This window comes from Ovis aries, chromosome 1 (assembly GCF_016772045.2).
Source record: "Ovis aries strain OAR_USU_Benz2616 breed Rambouillet chromosome 1, ARS-UI_Ramb_v3.0, whole genome shotgun sequence".
Lineage (NCBI taxonomy): Eukaryota > Metazoa > Chordata > Mammalia > Artiodactyla > Bovidae > Ovis > Ovis aries.
Window position 1 is genome coordinate 150,179,275 of NC_056054.1, and position 23,791 is coordinate 150,203,065.

Here is a 23,791-nt window from a genome sequence, read left to right on the forward strand (position 1 = left end):
TTCTGACTTTACTCAAAGAACTGGAAGATGTGGCTTCACGGGTCACATTCTCACATGGTAATCATCATTAGGAGCTTGAAAGTGGCAGCTCCTTCAGACATTTGTTCTGGGTTGCCAAGACTGCCACCTGGTGCTTCCCTCAGCAGTGACTAAGGTATGGCTGGTTTGTGACTTGAGACCTGCTTTCACCTTTAGTAAACATCTGAAAGTACAACTCTAAACTCTTCATAATGTTCTACATATAGTATGTCATGTATTTCCAATGATGTTATTTTATATGGTTTAACAACTACTCTGTGGCACATAAATAATAATATTATTATTATGAGCTCTCATATATGAAACTCAGATTCAAGTGTTAGCCTGTTTGAGATCAGAGAGATAAAGGTCATTTAATTCTAAAATCACTTATTTCAGATCTTTTACATCTATACTATAACTAGTATTTATTATAATCATCATCATCATTGTGGCTGGAAGTATCATTGACAGCTTTCTTCAGTGAACAGAGTTCTAAACAGTAGGTGTGCTGAGCTGCGCTCAGTCGTGTCTGCCTCTTTGCGACTCCATGGACTGTAGCCTGCCGGGCTCCTCCCTTAATGGGGATTCTTCAGGCAAGAATACTGGAGTGGGTTGTCATTTTCTCCTCCAGGGGATCTTCCTGACCCAGGAATTGAACCCAGGTCTCCCACACTGCAGGCAGATTCTTTACAGTCTGAGCCACCAGGAAAGCCCAAAGAATAGGTAACCCTACCAAACTGATACTTTGCAGTGTCAATTTCATGGCAAGAAAATTTGATGTTGAAAAGTTTAAGAGACAGATAGTGCTTTACTTAAAATGTAATCTATAGTAAACAATAAATTATTAGCTTTACTTCCATATTTAATACATAAACAACAAATATATCACTAAATTCAAAAAATTAACAAGTTATTACTATCTTTTTCAAATGCAAAATGGTGGTAAGTGCAACAGAGAAAAATGAGGCAGGGACAGAAGATAGGAAATGGCAACAGATGGGAGGAGACACTGTATATCAGGTGGTTAGAGAAGAAAGTTCAATAAGGTATGCAAGGCACCTAATGCCTTCAAATTGAATGACCCTTCATAAAGGCTACCACTCTAATCATCAGGCACTTCCCTGCTGGCTCAGCTGTAAAGATCCGCCTGCACTGCAGGAGACCCAGGTGTGATCCCTGGGTTGGGAAGATCCCCTGGAGAAGGAAATGGCTACCCACTCCAGGATTCTTGCCTGGGAAATCCCATAGGATTTCCCATAGGAAGGAGCCAGGCTGACCACAGTCTGTCCATGGAGTTGTAAGGAGTCAGATGCTACTGAGCACACATACGCACACACATACACATACACTAACGGGTAGAGGGTTTCTTTTAGGAGTAATAAGATTTTTCTAGAATTGATTATGCTCATGGTTGCACAGCTCTGTGGCTAGACTCAAGGCACTGGAACTGTACACTTTTAAGTAGGTTCATGGTATGTGGACTCTAGTATTCTTGCCTGGAGAATTCCATGGACAGAGGAGACTGGCAGACTATAGTTCATGGGGTCACAGAGAGTCAAACATGACTGAACGACTAACACTTTCTTCTCACTTTCATAATCATCATGGTCAACATCGCTTACAGAGACCAGGTGACCCATTAGAGAGTTAGTTGGCCTCATTTGCCATCTCTACACAGTGCTAAGAATAGGCTTATCTCTTAGAAAAGTTGGCTGTTACACTGTTTTGTTTCCAAAGAATTAAGAGAAAATGTCAACTACAAATTCCCTTGAGTTTTACTAATACTTCTAGCAGATAGAAGTTTGAAATGCTACTCGGGAAAAGGTCTAATCTTGGGGAGATATTTTAAGCCGGAAAGAGACAATGAAAGAAATCCTGATGCTGATGGCTTGTCTTACTAACAGTGAAAGAAAAAGAAGATAGAGTGAAGACCAAATAGAGATATCTCACCATCACAAAATATGGATGGGGAATTCAGAAGTTAGAGAAAAATACATCTGATCACTGATCCAAATGAATGGCAGTAGGGGAGACCCTTAAAAAATAAATAATTTTTATGTTGCTGATAAATATGTGTCCTTCCAAAATTTTAAGAGATACTTTCTGAAAATAACTGGCTTGCTATATAACATGGGTTATTTATCAGCAGCATTACACTAAGGAAATCATTCAGCTAGAAAACCATGAAATACCTCTTCATAACTTCAAAACTGCTAGTCCATAACCTGGAAAAGAGACATGCTTAAACAAGTTGTTTTGGTACACACAGATAAAAACAGAAAAATTGATTTTTTTCACATTGCACCTGCTTGTTTAAAAAGGTCCTAAGAAAAACCCAGACATTATCATTGACTTGAGAAAATTCCCAGACTTAAATGAACAACCATTGAATAGGGACTTTCAGACCATTTTCACAAGCATGTACCCATGTCTGAAGTTTAAAAAGCTGCTTCTAGAGCCATGCTCAATATTTTCAAATTTAAGGTAAATTACCAAGAACAGTCCTATCTTAGAGTGAGTTTGCATTTAAGAAGGAGAGTGTTATGAGTAAAACCTAAATACTCAAGATATTTTCAGGATATCCCTGTGTACTTAAATTTTAGGCTTGTGGGAATAAACGAGGCAGATAATACCAGGCACAAAGTTTATACAAAGACTGTAAATCCTTACTCCAGTGCTGTGCTCTGCATCAGTAGAAACCTTCCTGCAAAGCTGAATAATCTCATAAACCCTGTGAGAGAAGTTATATTTCTACCATTCAAACTCAAATCCAGACAGATTAGATTGATACAGCAACTTTCTTAATCTCTTGTACAAAAGAGAATTAGTCTGTCTGCATTAGAGTCTGTCTGCATTAGAGTCTGTCTGACTCTACCTTCTTTGAAATAGTACATTTAACCAGTTTCCTTAATCAAGGTGAAATAAGAGTTACTAAAAAGAAGAGAAAAAATACTATAAAAGAAGAAAACAGAAATAATTTTTATGCGACATCCAGCATTATTAAAAATAATTCTGTGAACTTTTAATATTCTTAATGAATAGGCTGCATAAGTTATTTTTTTTTTAATTTTAAAATCTTTAATTCTTACATGCATTCCCAAACATGAACCCCCTCCCACCTCCCTCCCCATAACATCTTTCTGGGTCATCCCCATGCACCAGCCCCAAGCATGCTGCATCCTGCGTCAGACATAGACTGGCGATTCAATTCACATGATAGTATACATGTTAGAATGGCATTCTCCCAAATCATCCCACCCTCTCCCTCTCCCTCTGAGTCCAAAAGTCCGTTATACACATCTGTGTCTCTTTCCTGTCTTGCATACAGGGTCGTCATTGCCATCTTCCTAAATTCTATATATATGTGTTAGTATACTGTATTGGTGTTTTTCTTTCTGGCTTACTTCACTCTGTATAATCGGCTCCAGTTTCATCCATCTCAACAGAACTGATTCAAATGAATTCTTTTAATGGCTGAGTAATACTCCATTGTGTATATGTACCAAAGCTTTCTTATCCATTCATCTGCTGATGGACATCTAGGTTGTTTCCATGTCCTGGCTATTATAAACAGTGCTGCGATGAACATTGGGGTACATGTGTCTCTTTCAATTCTGGTTTCCTCGGTGTGTATGCCCAGAAGTGGGATTGCTGGGTCATAAGGTAGTTCTATTTGCAATTTTTAAGGAATCTCCACACTGTTCTCCATAGTGGCTGTACTAGTTTGCATTCCCACCAACAGTGTAGGAGGTTCCTTTTCTCCACACCCTCGCCAGCATTTATTGCTTGCAGATTTTTGGATCGCAGCCATTCTGACTGGTGTGAAGTGGTACCTCATTGTGGTTTTGATTTGCATTTCTCTAATAATGAGTGATGTTGAGCATCTTTTCATGTGTTTGTTAGCCATCCGTATGTCTTCTTTGGAGAAATGTCTATTTAGTTCTTTGGCCCATTTTTGATTGGGTCGTTTATTTTCTGGAGTTGAGCTGCATAAGTTGCTTGTATATTTTTGAGATGAGTTGTTTGTCAGTTGCTTCATTTGCTATTATTTTCTCCCATTCAGAAGGCTGTCTTTTCACCTTGCTTATATTTTCCTTTGTTGTGCAGAAGCTTTTAATTTTAATTAGATCCCATTTGTTTATTTTTGCTTTTATTTCCAGCATTCTGGGAGGTGGATCATAGAGGATCCTGCTGTGATTTATGTCTGAGAGTGTTTTGCCTATGTTCTCCTCTAGGAGTTTTATAGTTTCTGATCTTACATTTAGATCTTTAATCCATTTTGAGTTTATTTTTGTGTGCGGTGTTAGAAAGTGATCTAGTTTCATTCTTTTACAAGTGGTTGACCAGTTTTCCCAGCACCACTTGTTAAAGAGATTGTCTTTACTCCATTGTATATTCTTGCCTCCTTTGTCAAAGATAAGGTGTCCATATGTGTGTGGATTTATCTCTGGGCTTTCTATTTTGTTCCATTGATCTATATGTCTGTCTTTGTGCCAGTACCATACTGTCTTGATGACTGTGGCTTTGTAGTAGAGCCTGAAGTCAGGCAAGTTGATTCCTCCAGTTCCATTCTTCTTTCTCAAGATTGCTTTGGCTATTCGAGGTTTTTTGTATTTCCATACAAATCTTGAAATTATTTGTTCTAGTTCTGTGAAAATGTGGCTGGTAGCTTGATGGGGATTGCATTGAATTTGTAAATTGCTTTGGGTAGTATACTCATTTTCACTATATTGATTCTTCCGATCCATGAACATGGTATATTTCTCCATCTATTAGTGTCCTCTTTGATTTCTTTCATCAGTGTTTTATAGTTTTCTATATATAGGTCTTTAGTTTCTTTAGGAAGATATATTCCTAAGTATTTTATTCTTTTCGTTGCAATGGTGAATGGAATTGTTTCCTTAATTTCTTTTTCTACTTTCTCATTATTAGTGTATAGGAATGCAAGGGATTTCTGTGTGTTGATTTTATATCCTGCAACTTTACTATATTCATTGATGAGCTCTAGTAATTTTCTGGTGGAGTCTTTAGGTTTTCCATGTAGAGGATCATGTCATCTGCAAACAGTGAGAGTTTTACTTCTTCTTTTCCAATTTGGATTCCTTTTATTTCTTTTTCTGCTCTGATTGCTGTGGCCAAAACTTCCAGAACTATGTTGAATAGTAGCGGTGAAAGTGGACACCCTTGTCTTGTTCCTGACTTTAGGGGAAATGCTTTCAATTTTTCACCATTGAGGATAATGTTTGCTGTGGGTTTGTCATAGATAGCTTTTATTATGTTGAGGTATGTTCCTTCTATTCCTGCTTTCTGGAGAGTTTTTATCATAAATGGATGTTGAATTTTGTCAAAGGCCTTCTCTGCATCTATTGAGATAATCATAAGTTATTGTTTACTTTTAATTACCTGATTCCCTTTGGAATAGCTAGCTGTTTGCTAAATCGATGTCCAAAATTGTCTTTAAATCATCCATGATTTGCTTCTTATATTGAACAGGACAGGTATTTGTCTAAAATAATATTGTGCTTTTTACTTTAATTTTAAAAAATACTAAGTGTTCTGAAACCTATCCTAAGAAATTAAACATATGCTTTCATATTAATAACATATATGAAAACTATTGCCTCCTTAAAGATAGGACATAGGGTATATACTTAGGAAGTCTAGTTAAAAAATCATTCACTAAATTTATGAATAAATTGATCAGAAAAAAGTTTCTGTTGCTTAAAAAAAAAACTTTGATGTTAACCTTAATTTACCTAAGCAATTACCTGTAAACTTTTTTGACTGTGTGCTTTATCAGTAATAACTTTTCAGCACACTCCTCCATGTATGTATTTACTTTTTAGCATAAATACATGCCACGTTAGTAATGTGTTAATAGCTACACAAAAAGAAACTAACTTTAAAATAAAGATAAAATAGTCAAGATCTGGTTAAACTTAAACCACTTTGGTATGTGATTTTAATACTTATCCTGGCTATAATAGCTCACTAAAATAGATATATCTATGTGATATTGCATAGATATAAATGAAAGAAAATCAATGGTATTTATAATTATAACCAATGGGTTTAAGATAAACTAAAATTGCAACAATTTTAGAAGCTTGGCAAAAAATGCTCCAAGATTCATGTGTATGCACATCAAACTTTCTTTATGACTGAAATTATGTGTGGTAATAAAAGCACAAAGATGGAAATTTTTTCTTGCTATTTTGCCCCAAATGATTTCCCCATAGCTAAACTTTCCTTGAAAGCAGCTATTTCAAATTAGTTGTTAAAATGTCACCTATACCCTGAAGGGAGTTATTTTTTATATTTGTTTATTCCCTAACTTCTGATAAGCATATGTGCAGAAATTTCAAGCATATATATCTATCAATGTATCCTGTATTAAGCTAAAACTTTTTCAGATACCTATTTTTACCAGTAGTTGAACACATTTACCTTCTTCATGCTGTTTTTCTGTTTTTTTTTTTGTGGCCATTTTTATTATTAAAAAAAGAGCAATCATTTCACTTGATGGTCTGTGGCTTTTTGTTCTTTGCTTTAAAAAAAAAATCACAGAATAGCATACAACTTTAAAGTTTTCTTTAAAAAAAATTTAGATATTTGCACTCATGTCCTGGATGCATAGCTTTTAAATATCCTGCTAGTCATCATGACATCATATACTCATTAATTAATATATCAAAGTACAAAGTGAAGTCACTCAGTCGTGTCCAACTCTTTGCGATCCCATAGACTGTAGCCTACCAGGCTCTTCTGTCCATGGAATTTTCCAGGCAAGAGTACTGGAGTGGGTTGCCATTTCCTTCTCCAAGGGATCTTCCCAACCCAGGGACTGAACCTGGGTCACCCACATTGCAGGCAGACGCTTTACCGTCTGAGCCACCAGGGAAGGCTAATTAATATATCAATGCACAGTAATTCTTAAATAAAGATTTATCATTAATAACTGATTTAGTCATGATGCAATATCATAAAAATGGGCTTCCCTGGTGGCTCAGCAGTAAAGAATATGCCTATAATGCAAGAGATGCATCCAGGAGATGCAGGTTCAATCCTTGGCTCAGGAAGATCCCCTGGAGAAGGAAATGGCAACCTATTCCACTACTCTTGCATGGAAAATCCTATAGACAGAGTAGCCTGGCAAGCTATACAGTCCATGGGGTTGCAAAAGAGTTGGACACAATTTAGTGACTAAACAACAAATATCATATAAATACATTCCAAATTTTTGTTTATAATTTTAGTACCTATGTTTCTGAGACCTTATCCCTGAAATGCAAGATTGACTTGACATTCAAAATCAGTAAATGCAATTCACTATATTAACAAATTAAAAAAGAAATACCACATAAGATATCACAGAATATTTAAGATCCAAATATCCACCCTCAGCAGAGATGGTCCCCATGAATTTCCTTCCACGTTCTAACTTGTGGGAAGGACTTAGAAAGAAGTAAAAGACCCAAATAATACTATAGTGTCTATACTAAAGGCTATTTTATTCTATGTATTTAGGACCCTAAAAGATCAAGCTAGATTCACTTTTACTTCTGAAAGGAACTCTAATAACTCAAGATAAGAGTAAAGCGTCTTCCTGCCTAATAGTTGTCACATTACAAACTCATGCTGACAGAAATATGATTACTTTTGTACCTAAATGTAAGGTTCTGGGGAAAAAGAAAAAAAGAGCATTAGCTCTACTATGCTATCTCCTTTGAGATTCATATCTTATCTTTGAAGGAAATACTCAAGAAAGAAACTATTTTCATCTAGTGCTTTAGTAAAGGTTAAGATATAATAATTGTTTAAGCTCCACAAATGTGCAGTTGTCTTCGTAATTTTATCAAGTGCATTTACATAGTGCCAGACACATATGCAAAAAATAGAATTTAAAACTGAAACCATTAAATGATATCCATTATTTCTCATTCTAGAAACTTCTGAAACTTATGGGTGACAGATTTATCAAGAAGTTCTCTTTACCAACTAAAGAAAGAACAAGCCAATCTCTGTTATGAACTGTCATTAGTAATTTAGCAGAGCTAGAAGGCAGTTCAGCCAAGTAGACAGAAAATTAAAACATGGGCAGCTCCTGATTGGAAATTTATTCATAGCAGGTAATGAAATAGCACAGTCAGGATCTCTGGTACTACTCAGAGTGAGAGATTTAATTCTGGTAACTCTGATGATGGCACTTGAATCAGAAATTATAAGTGGTGACAGGTTGTGACATAGAGACAGGATGAAATGAGCATCAGCAACATATCTTGGTAGAAACTGATTCTACTTAAGATCAACTTTTCCAAACAGTAAATATGATAATTTCAAATATTATTCCAAGTTCTCAAAAATTATTCCAAGTTTTCAAAAAAGAGGCTTATTAGGATCATAGGTTAACCATGAACCGTTTTTATATCCACTTTCTAATGGAATATAATATTAATCAACACAATAAAGATAAGGGGTAAAAAATGCCCCATCTTTTAAAACATGAAGTATAAATATAATTGCTGATTTCATCTGGATAAGAAACAAACTGAAAATTATAAACCAGTTGCTATCCTAAGTATATAGTAATAGAAAAAGTTTGTGTTTTCCTGTGATTATATGGATGAAACATGTAGCTTAGCTGGTAAAGTATCTGCCTGCAGTGCAGGAGACCCTGGTTCGATTCCTGGGTCAGGAAGATACTCTGGAAAAGAGATAGGCTACCCACTCCAATATTCTTGGGCTTCCCTCATGGCTCAGTGGGTAAAGAGTCCACCTGCAATACAGGAGACCTGGGTTCGATCTCTGGGTTGGGAAGATCCCTTGGAGAACAGAATGGCAACCCACTCAGTATTCTGGCCTGGAGAATTCCATGGACTGTATAGTCCATGGTGTCACAAAGAGTAGGACATGATTGAGCAACTTTCCTTTCCCTACATGCATAAAAAGAATACTTATTAAGTACAGCCACATACAAACAATGTGATTTGTATTTATAAAGAATAATAATTTATATTCTGGCTTCCTATGCCTTTTTATATTTTCTAATTAACAAAAATGACATTATTACTTTTATATTGATTAGTATTTTTTTTGAAAATTGCCGATTTCGGACAAACCCTCTATCACAGAAATATAGCTGAGAAAAACAATAATATTTTCACATAGACAGTTATTTTAATATATCTCTTTTGAATTTGTGAAATGGCATATTTACTATGTATGGATAAAATGTGTTAGATGTGGAAATTTGTGAAATTTAACTGTAAAATTCTTTGATACTCCTAACAGTGAAATTAAGGGATACACGCCCCCAAATCTGTAATTGTTTGGATTATAAATTGTAGCAGAAATGACGCTGTGTCTGTTCCAGACCTAGACCATAACAAGGAAAAGAGGAGAGATGTCACACTGACCTATGCCCCAACTGCAGATCTAAAAGTAAAATAATCAACTGCCCTTATCTGGAGTCACTGCATGTTGAGCAGGCTTATTAAGCATCAGTAAACAACCAAAAAAGCAAAGGACTTTAATCATGAATGCCGATTATAAAAACAGTTTTCGCATTACACCAAAATAATGTTATATTACATATGCTATAACTGGTGAGATGGGGCTTCCCTGGTGGCTCAGACAATGCAGGGGACCAGGGTTTGAACCGTGAGTCAGGAAGATCCCCTGGAGACGGGAATGGCAACCCACTCCAGTATCCTTGCCTGGAGAATTCCCTGGACAGAGGAGCCTGGTGGGCTACAGTCCATTGGTTTGCAAGAGTCCAACAAGACTGAGTGACTAACACTTTCCAACTAGTCAGAAGAGAAGGAAGGGAATGTAAAAGAAAAACTGTAATATATTTTCATCAGGCTAATATAAATTTTGTCAATAAAGATTTTAATCAATTACACCACAGTATGTGCTTCCTAGGTGGCACTAGTGGTAAAGAACCAGCCTGCCCATACAAGAGACATAAAAGACGTGGGTTCGATCTCTGGGTCAGGAAGATCCCCTGTAGGAGAGCATGGCAACCTACTCCGATATTCTTGCCTGGAGAATCTGAAGGACAGAGCAGCCTGGAAGGCCATAGTGCATAGGGTCACAGAGAGTCGAACATGACTGAAGCAATTTAACATGCATGCAATGAGAAAATAATTCAAAGATAAGAATCCTGGAATCTTTAGCATGTTATAAATTGACAAACCTAAATATCATAGAATTATTTGTGTGAATTTTGATTTAGCTTTTAAAACATTTGGCTTTGTAGGATTTATCTATGTTGTCTAATGATGTTGTAACTAAAAGCATAAATCTATATAGAAAATACCAACTCTATAAAAATTAGAGGATTTAGACATATGAAATGAACAAAATATTTGAATTATAGAAAAATATTTTGAATGGAACTATATTTACAAAAGTCTAAGCGTACATGACATAACAAAACCAAAAAAAAATCATAAGATAAAAAAAACTAAAATCAAACATTATATTTACCAAAAGTAAGCACTTGATAAAGACTAACAGTTAATTCAATGAAGAAGAAAATAAATATTAAAGTTTAAATATGTCTTAATTTCAATACCAGAAAAGTTTTAAGGACAGTTATGTATAATTCCTTTTCTTTAAAACACTGGGTAACTTTAAATGGACTTTGAGAGCTCAAGATACAGAAAAAATACAGTATAATACATATTTTAATAAAATAAAGTATCATAACATAGAAATCCACCTACTGAATGTATTTCTTTTTAAGATTCAGTTCCACACCAAAATTGTTTCAAAACATTAAGACTTAACAATTTAGTGTACTTCTTTCATAAGACACAGTTCTACAGGATAGAGTCAACACTTATTAATCCAAATATGAACCAGAAAGCTTAATTGTATTTCTCATCCACATTCTACTTTTAAAAGATTTACTCAACAATGAATTAAGAGTTGTATCATAGAATTAACATAGGTTCAGTCCTTTTTTCACTTATTATAAATCTGTAGTATAAAAAGCAATGTTCAATAAGATGACACAAATACAAAATACCTTTACGAAGGAAATTGTATTAGTCCCCAAACTCTGCCTCCTTTTATAATGAAAAATCTGAGAACCAGAATGATTAATTTGAACCAGAGTGAAACTAGGCCTGGAACCCTGCCATCTGCTTCTGCCTCTTGTGTCTTTTCTCATATATTATGCTGCTTCATCTGACATGAGTGATTCCTACACAGCTACGAAATATAAAATAACGCCTGATATTAAGAGTGAAGCAAAACAACTTCTTCCATGTAAAGTCATTAATTTATGTTCAAAAATTAGAATTTTTCTTTTCATCCAAGAACTTGCTGAAGCAGTTTTCTACTCTTTTGGTTTTCCATATGTGTGGTTATTTATTTGTGGTGTAACATCCAACAGAAAATTCATTAAATTCTTTCAGAAATATTATAAAAAAGTTAATTAGATATTCCTTGACACCCTGCCACTTTTAATATACCTGAAAACATATTTTCATTATATTTTCACTTATGATAAAAAAATGGATACAAACTGATAATATTTCTAAGTTTAAAAAGTTTTGCCATATTTTGGAATTTAAATTTAATCACTTAAACACCCTTCTAATTAGATGGCAAGTCAGAGATATGTTTTAATCTTAAGAAACTGTTTCAGGACTAAGCCTTAGTTTATTACCTGAAAGATGGTCATAACAATAGTACTTACTACATATAAGCAGAGTTGTTGTGCATGATAAATAAAATATGTAGCTGCTGCTGCTGCGGCTGCTAAGTCGTGTCTGACTCTGCGCAACCCCACAGACGGCAGCCCACCAGGCTCTGCCATCCCTGGGATTCTCCAGGCAAGAACACTGGAGTGGGTTGCCATTTCCTTTCCAATGCACGAAAGTGAAAAGTGAAAGTAAAGTCGCTCAGTTGTGTCTGACTCTGAGCGACCCCATAGACGAGAGCCTACCAGGCTCCTCTGTCCATGGGATTTTCCAGGCAAGAGTACTGGAGTGGCTAATATATCTAAAACACCTGGCCCCATTCCTGACATATTACATACTAATGTTAGTTGTTTGTAGAGTTTAACTGCTATCAAAAACATGATACTATTAAGATCCTGCTGCAATTAAAAACATCAGTAACATTTAGCTAGCAAATCATGAAGTATTTTTAGCAGTGTACTTAAAACAATGTTATTTTTCAATTAAAAGGCAATTTTCTACGTTTAATTCAAACTGATAAAGTGTTCTTTAGATAATAAAAAAATTCACATTAAACTTTTAAGTGGCAATATAACCAATATATGCTAAATAGCATGTGATTTGTAAAACTGAAAGTTAGCGCAACTTACCACTAATACATGTGCTAATCAAAACAAGGTAAATTCAATGTATGATAAACTTTTCTCATAAATTTTTTTAAAAAATTAAGAAACTAAATACCAGTGACAGAGTACACACACAATGAACTTGGTAAAACTCCTTGAATTATTTTTTAAACAAATAAGACACTTCATATTAGACGTACATACCTGGCGTAGGCAAATAACCGACTATCCCATAGAATATGAGTCCCTCTAGGTCCATAATGAAAGTAACAGGACTCAGTTCCATCAAACATATTTAGTCCATCTTCTGAATTTTTTGAGGCATGGCTGTGTACCACATCTAAGAGGACTGTAATACCCATGGAATGAGCTGTATCAACCAGTTCTTTCAGCTCTTCAGGAGTTCCATAACGGCTGAAGGTAAGAGAGACAGTAAAAACAAGATCACATCATATTTAAAGGAAACAACCAATTCTTTATTGACAATCAATGGTTTTACCTGAACAGTACTAGATACTTCAAATATGCAAATCTAGTATGATATATTAGACACAGGCCAAAGTTGCTTAATATTTGCTATCAGGCATTTTTATCAGCATTTAATAAAAAAATAATCTAGTAACTGTAAATCTATAACCCAATAAAAATTCACATTTTGAGTAGGCAGATAGTAAAATTCCCCTCCTCCATATTCAGAGCTTCTGATTTCCATTGCCAAGGCTAGTTAGTTTAAGAGGCATGGTCATTCCTGTCTACATACCTGGCCATCCCTTTGTGTACGCATGGTTGGGGTTGTGGGGCTCTTAGAATACTTCTTTGAATATCCTTAGTGGCTTGATTGAGGCCATCTTTCCTGCACTTACTTATTCCCAGACTGGGACACCCCAAGTACCAGTGGGCCGTGTCACCACCCAAGCAGGAAAGATGGGCAGTTCACATGTACATGGATTTGTGTTAAAAATGGTTTTCTAGTCTGTGAGATAGGAAACAAAACTCACTACCTAGAGGAAGGCCTTTTTGAACCTTCGTAAAGTCTCAATATTGCAGTCAATCACAGCATCAGGGCTTCCCTGATGGTTCAGCTGGTAAAGAATCCGCCTGCAGTGCAGGAGACCCCGGTTCCATTCCTGGGTTGGGAAGATTCACTGGAGAAGGGAGAGGCTACCCACTCCAGTATTCTTGCCTAGAGACTTCCATGGACTGTATAGTCCATGGGGTCACAAAGAGTCAGACACAACTGAGCAACTTTCACTTCACATCATAGTATCCACTTTTGCCTTTTAAATAAGTAATCACGCTTGTGATGAATTGATTTCTGTCTCTCTTCATCATGACCTACTGCACAATCTAATCTGGTTTCTTCCAAAAGCTTTAGGGGCTTGCAAGATGGCACTAGTGGTAAACAAGCAACATGCCAGTGCTGGAGACATAAGAGATGTGGGTTTTAATCTTGGGTTGGGAAGATCCGTTGGAGGAGGAAACAGTAACCCACTCCAGTATTCTTGCCTGGAGAATCCCATGGACAGAGGAGCCTGGTGGGCTACAGTCCATGGGGTTGCAAAGAGTTGGACACTACTGAAGTGACTTAACACATACAAAAGCTTTAGATTTGTGACACTCTACTCATTACTCTTCTTAATCTAGCTACCTGGCCTCTTTTGCCGCTCACTGAAAAGCATGTTCAATGAATAAACAGCCCTAAAGTTTCATTCATTCATTCATTTGCTCTACAAATACTAATTAAGCAGTCTACTGTGTGCCATAAATTTTTCTATGCTCTGTGATTCACTAATGAACAAAATAAACATCACTGGCCTTATGGGATTTGTTTTCTAGTTGGGTGATAGGAAATAAATCAGCAAAATATGTGGAATATCAGATAGCAGTGACTGCTCAAAAGAAAAATGAAGCCAGGCCACTAGCGAGAAGGTTTGCTATTTTAAATAAGGTCATCCGTGAAAGTTTTATGACAAAGGAAATATTTGATCAAAGATAAGAAAGAAGTAGGGAGCAAGGCGTGCAAATATCTAAAGGAAGAGTGTTCAGAAATAAACAGGCATTGGAGACAGAAATGGGCGTCTGAAGAAGAGCAAACACACTAGTGTGGCTGGAGTGTAATGATCAAGAAAGAGAGGACTCCAGACACTGCCCAGGACCCAGACAACATGAGGTCTTAGGGATCAATGTACGACATTTGGCTTTTATTTCAAAAGAGCACTGAAAATTGTTAGAGAGTTCTGAGTGACATGCAAGTGACATGATCTGATTTTCATCTTAAACAGATGACGTTGGGTACTTTGCAGAAAGTAGTCCATGTGTGGAGGAGAAGGCCAGGACAGGGAGAAAAGAGAATACAGAGTGACCCATTACAGAGCTAATGAAATGACTCAGGTAAGAAGTGGCAACATGGACAGAATGGTAGCAGTGGGCATAGGAGAAGCAGACAGATTTGGGATACATTTTGAAGTTACAGGTGGCTAGTTTTCTGATAATTAGAGTGTAGTGCAGACCATACAGGGAAAAGGTAAGCATAATGTAGTTGGCTTAAGTAACTGAAAGACAGAAATGTGATCTACTGAATTAAGGAAAATAACAAGAGAAGAAGGTTAGAAGATAAGAACAGAAATGTAGTCTGGAACAGGTTAAGTATGAGATACAAATTAAATATCCCAACCTCAAATAGAAACTGTTTGAAGTTCACAACAGAGGTGAGGACTGGGGAGTTCAATTCGGCGGTTGGCATATAAAGTGTATTTAAACCATAACAATGAGTCTTACTGCTGCTACTGCTAAGTTGCTTCAGTCGTGTCCGACTCTGTGCGATCCCATAGACGGCAGCCCACCAGGCTCCCCCATCCCTGGGATTCTCTAGGCAAGAATACTGGAGTGGGTTGCCATTTCCTTCTCCAATGCATGAAAGTGAAAAGCCAAAGTGAAGTCGCTCAGTCATGTCTGACTCTTCACGACCCCATGGACTGCAGCCTACCAGGCTCCTCTGCCCATGGGATTTTCCAGGCAAGAGTACTGGAGTGGGGTGCCATTATGAGATCCTAAAGATACTTCATTTAAATACAGAAGGGAATGGAACCAAAGGCTGCACACTAGGAGGGCCCATCTTTAGTGGTCAGAAAGAACAAAGGAAATAAAGAAGAAGCAACAAAAGATGTGAGAAAAACCACAGGAAAGTTTAATATTCTGAAAGCCAAGAAAAAAAAAGAGTTGAAAGAAGGTGTGAGTAATCAACTGTGCCAAATGCTGCTGACAGGTCAAGTAAGCTAAGAACTGATGATTGACTTAATATGTGGAGGCCATCAGTACCTTAGATAAGAGCAATTTCAGCAAAGAGTTAGAGTACCTACTTGGAATGAACTCAAGAAAGAAGAGAAGTGGAGGAATTAGAGATAATAAGGACAGATAACTCGTTCAAGGAGAAATCCTATAAAGAGAAACAGGTAAAGGGATCAGTATCTTTTTTCTATGTCTGGAATGCTATCTATGTACTCCCACTTCACCTTTCTCCCTAGATAACCCCCCACTTTTTAAGATTGAAAACTGCTTATCTCTTAATCATGTTTTAAATCTCAGTTGCAACATCAGTTTAGATCTAATCTAAACTGGTCAAACCACTGGTTCTATGCTATCAGAACAATTTTCCATCTTCTCAGCTTTTATTACAAGTGGAAATCTTAATATATATACAATTACTGGATTTCTGTCTAAGATCATGGCGTCTGGTCCCATCACTTCATGGCAAACAGATGGGGAAAAAATGGAAACAGTGATAGACCTTATTTTCTTGGGCTCCAAAATCACTGCAGACAGTGACTGCAGCCGTGAAATTAAAAGACACTTGCTCCTTGGAAGAAAAGCTGTGATAAATCTAGACAGTGTATTAAAATGCAGAGATATTACTTTGCCCACAAGGACTATATTCAAAGCTATGGCTTTTCCAGTAGTCATGGACAGATGTGAGAGTTGGACCATAAAGAAGGAAGAATGCTGAAGAATTTATGCTTTTGAACTGTGGTACTCAAGGAGACTCTGGAGAGTCCCTTGGAGAGCAAGAAGATCAAACTAGTTAATCCTAAAAGAAATCAGTCCTGCATATTCATTGGAAGGACTGATGCTGTAGCTCCAATACTTCAGCCACCTGATGTGAAAAGTTGATTCACTGGAAAAGACCCTATGCTGGGTAAGATTGAAGCAGAAGGAAAAGGGGACCACAGAGGATGAGATGGTTGGATGGCATCACTGAATCAATGGACATGAGTTTGAGCAAACTCTGGAGATGGTGAAGGACGGGAAAGCCTGGTGTGCTACAGTCCATGGGTTAACAAAGACTCAGACACTCCTCAGCAACTGAACATCACCACCAGCTGGATTGATGTTTACATGCCACCACACTGTAAGCTCCATGAGGCAAAGTTGGACTTGTGCAACTTGTGGTCACTCAGATCAATACCTCTCCAACTGCACAGGACCCTCTGATGTTTTTCTGCTCAGAGAGTCATATTCCTTGGATTTCAGCCTGGGAAGAAGGACACTTCTGTGGGAAGTATAAATCCCACCAAGGGCCTTCTCAGTTACCTTCCTACATAAGTGAGTCTCTTTCCAGAAAAGGATATGAGCTCTAGCAAGGCGCTTCACTAAGCCAGTATTTTCTGACTAAAGCTTAGCCTCCAAACATGACAATTCCAGCAGGCTAACTGGATTTTCTGTACCAGAAATCATTTCATGAAAAGCAATCTTAAATCAGGCTAGTCTCTAAGGTTTGATGAGAGAAGAATCTATGATCTTAAAAGAAAATGCTCAGATTTTATTAACTCTGTTAACCTTAAAGTAGGTCATAAGACATCATATGAAATACAGAAATTCAGTCCATTTTTTAAATTTTTTGTTCACATAAGATAATGGATATCATGTCCTTCATTTTACCTTGAAGCTGCAAAGAAGCTTGTGATTTGGTAACCAAAACTGGCATAGTAAGCATGTTCCATGATCGCCATCAACTGAATGCAATTATATCCTGTATAAGCAAAGGTCAAATAGAGATTAAAAGCCACATATAAAAAAGTAATAAAAATATATATAAACACAGCCCCCTGTTTAAAAGGCATTAAGTTTCTCACATAATCTAATGTCTGGTCATTTTAAAAAGTTCTACTACTTTAACATTTTTTTCTTGTCTGACCTTCTAAGACAAAATTGGACAGTTAGTTCTTGAGGGTTATAGTCTAGCTATTTGAAATGTCTTCATTTTAACAAGTAATAAATGATATGCAAATATACCCTTAATTTGGCTTTAGAATATTAAAGATGACAATCTGCATATGCTAAACTTCAGTTGCACTTGTAATATTCATTTCGAAGATTATGAAAGCCAAATAGAAGTAACTGATTGCATGCCATGTACATTACTTCACCTTTTTCTTTATATTTCTCTTATTTCTAGCCTAAGATATACCATCAAATCAATTTTTCTAAAAGGTGGCTTTTATGAAGCCAGCATTAATGCTTCCATTTTCCACTTCCATTTTCCATTTTTAGGTGTTTCTAGCACCTAAAAAATTACCCCATAGTCATCCATGTGTAAACCTGTGTGCGCACACACACAAGCACACACACATACATCTGTCCTAAGCACACACACATACATCTGTCCTAAGCACGCACACATACATCTGTCCTAAGCACGCACACATACATCTGTCCTAAGCACGCACACATACATCTGTCCTAAGCACGCACACATACATCTGTCCTAAGCACACACACATACATCTGTCCTAAGTACACACACATACATCTGTCCTTGCTCTATCTGAAAATGTGTTTTGCTTTAACTCTAAATGAACTGGCTCAGAAAGATAGATATGTATTTTTAAAAGTTCTTAATACTTAAAAATACTTATTAATATGTTTTTAATGTAAGCAAATAATCAGAGTAGAGTAAATTTTGGTCTTCTTAAAAAACTAAAACATTCTTTTTCATCAAAGAAAAATTTGGTAAAATTTCCAAATATGATTTGATTGTCTTCTGCAGTGTACATAGAAAATATTCCTGATGGACATCTAGGTTGCTTCCATGTCCTGGCTATTATAAACAGCGCTGCAGTGAACATTGGGGTACACATGTCTCTTTCAATTCTGGTTTCCTTGGTGTGTATACCCAGCAGCGGAATTGCTGGGTCATAAGGCAGTTCTATTTCCAGCTATGGTATGGGGATGGAGGTGGGAGGGGGTTCAGGATTGGGAACACGTGTACACTCGTGACAGATTCATGTTGATGTATGGCAAAACCAATACAATATTGTAAAGTAGAAAAATAAAATAAAATCTGAAAAAAAGAAAATATTCCTATTCTGTTCTCAAAATCTAATTAATTTTAGTATAACTTCTTGTGCACATATTTTAGTACATAATTAACACTGGAACAATTATAAATTCACATTCAGAAGTAGGGATTCTTAAGTTTAAAGGACGACATAAACTCCATGATTCCGAATCTGTTGAGACGTTATTATCTTTGGCTTTGCTGTTAAAAAAGAAACAAATTAACTCTCTCAGTTTAAATATGTGTGTAAACTATTGCTCAATAATATGTCAAGTATAATACTTAATAACAAAATATAGAGTTTGTTGTTTCTCCATTATGTAATAAGTATTAATCTGATGGGCAAATATCAATTTGTATATTTTATTATTCATTTTATGTCATTAACCATTCCTAAACTTATTTAACAAACTCCAGGAGATGTTGCTGGGAGGGATTGGGGGCAGGAGGAGAAGGGGATGACAGAGGATGAGATGGCTGGATGGCTTCACCGACTCAATGGACGTGAGTCTGAGTGAACTCTGGGAGATGGTGATGGACAGGGAGGCCTGGCGTGCTGCGATTCATGGGGTCGCGAAGAGTCGGACACGACTGAGCGACTGAACTGAACTGAACTGAGGAGATGGTGAAGGACAGGGAAGTCTGGCATGCTGTATGTAGTCCATAGGGTCGCAAAGAGTCAGACATGGCTTAGTGACTGAACAACAACAAAATTATTTATGTGAGAGTACTGAACTACGAAGTTCAAGCACAAAGAAAAAGAAAATGTTCTGCTAAAAGTTCTGTAAGATATAGGTCATAAACAATTTATTACAGAATGAGATGAGAGAACATCTCAAATATAACAACCTTTATATAATATCTATTAAATATAATTCACATTAACTTCTCCATACATTTAATTATGGTGTCTGGAACCTGACCTCACCATCTCAGGTAATCAAAATGCCTATATAAATGAAAACTTCATCATGAGAGACTTTCCTCTAGCCAAAATGTGGACTGCCTATTAGAAACAGACTAATTAAATGTAGTTTTTCTTTCTGCCTAGCTACTGGAGCAGGTGCTAATATGCTGTGAAGCGATGAGAAAAAAACCTATAAGAAGAAGATAACAGACTTAGACCATTTCCAATCAATAATCTGACATTATACTATTCACTCTTGTTTGTTCCCATGAGACAGGGTCTACCATTAGAGTACAATATACAAACATGTAGAACAATGTGTCTCACACAGAAAGATGCACCATAAATATCTGGCAAATAAGTCATCCTAACAGAAGCTATATCTACAGTGACTCTGAAACAAAACGAGCTCCAGTTACTTACAAATGTAAGATCTTTTTCCCTAACAGACTAAACCGAACAGGCTATAATCAATGACCACTTAAATTGATAAAAATTCTCTCCTGCAGAAAAGTAATTATGCTTATATATTTATCTACAATTTTGGAAGCCATCAATTCACATTACTTAAAATTGAAATTGGAATAATATCTTGAATTCTTATGTTCTATCTTTATTCCATTTCTCTTTTCTATGCTATCACTATTACAAGGCAATTTGAGAAGCCTAAAATAAAATGCATTTCTATTACATATTTAATCTCTTAACACAAAAAAAGACACTTGTAATTAGCTTTTCTAATAAGAGAACAGACTCATTAAAATTTTATCTGAATAAAAATCACAGTTATTACTTACCAAGGTCTTTGATTCTTGGTAGTACATTGCACGTAAAATGTTTATAAGAAGCTATTTTTCCTTCATAGGAAGAAATTCCCACGTGAGATTCATAAATTCGTAGACCTTTTGGCTTCTTTGGTTTGGAATGTTTAAACTACAGAATATTAAAATTACACATAGAATTAGACCAAAAATGCAGATATGACACTAACCGATTAAGCATGTTAAATGAAATGATGAATTAACTCAAACACTTTGAAACTACTTTCACATATGAAAGGCACTGTCTATCTCCATTAAATTTTCTTTTGGGAAAAAAAAAAATCCTTGTTAGGATCATGGTAATAGACCTATTTTAAAAAAGAAGTCATGCAATGACTTATGGCTTATCACTGAGTGAAGATGTATTTTGAGCCTAAGCCTTAGAGAAAACATAAGAACTGTGAAATGCATATATAATTATTAAATGCAAAGCATTTATCAACAAGCTTCAATAACTTAAAGGACAGAAAATTGAGCTCAAAGATACTTATAACTCTTGTGAGTAAGACAGCCTTAAAAAATTACCCCAATTAATGGAAACAGATCACCAGCCCAGGTTTGATGGATGGGACAGGGCACTCGGGCCAGTGCACTGGGATGACCCTGAGGGATGGGATGAGGAAGGAGGTGGAAGGGGGGTTCAGGATGGGAACACATGTACACCCATGGCTGATTCATGTCAATGTATGGCAAAAACCACTACAATATTGTAAAGTAATTAGCCTCCAATTAAAATAAATTATTATTTTTTAAAATTACTTCAATTAAAACATTCATGAAAAAACATACATTCACGAGACATCTTCATTGTTCCTAAGGACCCTGATTCTGCTTCAGACCCAAACAGTGATAAATATTACACCACTGGAGTCTTTGACTAATTGAAATTTTATTTAAAAATCAGTATTCCTTAGCAGGTAGTACACAGAGATTTACTGTTCTGCCCCACCCCTATTTCAGAAACACACGCTCAAATAAAAACTCACTTTTACATTTTATTGGCTACAGATGATGGGCTCTGATATATGTACAGCAAACAGGTGCACTATGATATAAAATATTAAATTGGTGGTGAAGAGAGAAGTTGAACATGACTATAAAAGTTATAAAAGTAAAAATTAATTTTCCTAGGGATATTGGGCAAGCATTTATTTAAAGATGTGTTGTTCTCACTTTATACGAGTATTCTGGATCCCAGTGTATCCAATCATAGTTCACATTACTGCCTTCACGAGTCACATATTTCGCCCACGGTGAAATACGGTACAAGATTTCTCCACTTTTACTCCTGATAACAAGCTAAAAAGAGAACAAGATGTTATTGCCTTAAAATACTTCCAAAACTCTAAGCTAATGCATGATAGTCTATGAGCACTGTGGCAAGGAAAGAACGGAGGAATGAGCTTAAGAATCTGCACTGCCATCCAGATGTGTGACCTTAAGGATGTTTAAATTCTATGAACCTTGCTCTCCTCATCTGCCATGGTATATGATCCTTAAAGTCATTTCCAGCTTGAATATTTTATGATTCTCTGGCAATTTCCATCATTGCCAACCAACCATTATAGTAGTTAATTAAAGTAAGCATAGAGTAGATAGTAAAAAGACATGAATATTACTGTAAGCTACTGTGAATAAATCAATCAACAGAAGAAACGAATCTTAAAAGAAAAAGTGATGAGTTATATCACCATCTTTTACTTTTTCTTTTCATAGCAATTAATGATAACATTTTCAAGAGGCTAAAGGAAAAAAATGGGTTTTGATTAATAACTGCATTATATAGACAAACACTACCTTTCAAATATTTTTCACTTTTTACTTCTTGTACACCTTATTCAAAGTATGCTTTACCATATGAAACAAAACATTTTCCTTTTTAACCATTTATTTCTATATTTGCCAATAGTATCACTAATGCTGTCAGTACAAAAAATAACAATAACAATTTATCGGCATAGTTAGAGAACAAAGTGAGCTACATGAACAGTTTCCAAGTGACTAGAACATAGTTTTTTAAAGTTTTTTAATTAATTAAGCCTTCCAAAAATAGGCAGTGTGTAACAAAAAATGTTCAGATCAGGAACTGATCTAAATGCTGAGTTATCAGTACACCTTAAGCATTGAGCAAGAACATATTCCTCAGACTCTTTTAATTGAGAAAAGCTCAAGTATGCATAATTATTGGCAATTAAATATTTGTAGAATGCTTTATAATTTAGAAAGGACTTTCACATCATATCTCACTTGATTCCAGGGAATCTTTATAATCCAAATATTAACTGAAATTAAATGAGCAACCAGAGTCCCAAAGTTACGAAGTGGTAGAATGAAAAGCTGAGCAGAGCTTCTGACACTCACTTCCTTTTGCTTAACAGGCTTTCATGGCCCTTCCCTCAGACACAGAAAAAGAAAAAATCATGATTTAAGATGGAGGGGACAGGTGAGTGGTAAAAAGGAACGTCAACTTACATGCGTTCAATTTTATCTCTTTAGTTATGCCTTCCACTTATTAAAGCCTATCACAGCTAAGTTCTGCTATTATTCAAATAGTTTTCACAAAAACATAGACGAATAAGATCAACAGTGTACACGAGTATTTTATCTTCTGAAATATGTTCCTTAAGTCACATACATTTCTAGTATAATACACACAGTGTTATATGTGAGAAAAAGCTTTTTTGCTCACTCATCAACCCAGGGCAGGCTATGGGGAAATAAAATACCAGAAATTGGTTTTCCATGAATAGCACCCTGCTTAATCCATCTACCTATCTTTTCTCTTTTTTGCAAATGATTCTATAATTCCTCCAAAGGATGATCAGGAATCAATTATTACTTTTCAAGGTATCTGCTGGCAGAGGGAATATTTAAAACTTCAGGCAAAGAACATATAGAATTTCCTTATACTGAATATAATTCCCACATTCTTTGGAAAATTACTTATCTTACAGTACACATGAACATCTTTGGAGGCTACAGAGTAATAGAAGCTGGAAGGAAGATTCCTTCTATGGGTCTTCCTCACTCCTACATATTTTGCTGGATATACTAACAATATAAGGTCTTATTGATAACAGAGGCCATTTCTCATGTGGCAAGCAACCCTGAGGAATGAGATAATGTTTTCCATGAACACAATGGACAGGCTTCCTTAAGGCTTCTATAACAGAAGGTAAATATTCCTCAGCTATGAGGCAAACTAACTGTGCGCATAGCATTAGTATAGACCACACAACATCATCCCTATAAGACTTGGAAAACAAGGGGAACTCCTGCAAACAAGAGGAACTAGTACAAGTCTCTGATTCAGGAGTTCTGTGTTTTCTACCGGAATCCATGAAACAGTAATAGGTTAACTTATCAGCTTGAAGGTACAACAAAATAAA

The 23,791-nt window shown here is 36.0% G+C and overlaps 1 protein-coding gene across 1 annotated transcript in view; it reads right to left on the reverse strand.

The window, feature by feature from the left end:
• GBE1 (1,4-alpha-glucan branching enzyme 1) overlaps nucleotides 1-23,791 on the reverse strand; it is a 307,124-nt gene that overhangs the window by 134,259 nt on the left and 149,074 nt on the right. Inside the window, exons 4-7 of the mRNA XM_004002835.5 lie at nucleotides 21,576-21,701; nucleotides 20,379-20,514; nucleotides 17,276-17,366; nucleotides 12,545-12,754 (exon numbers count right to left, since the gene is read on the reverse strand). Of these exons, the coding sequence (XP_004002884.2) occupies nucleotides 12,545-12,754; nucleotides 17,276-17,366; nucleotides 20,379-20,514; nucleotides 21,576-21,701 (563 nt within the window). The remainder of the gene's footprint in view (nucleotides 1-12,544; nucleotides 12,755-17,275; nucleotides 17,367-20,378; nucleotides 20,515-21,575; nucleotides 21,702-23,791) is intronic.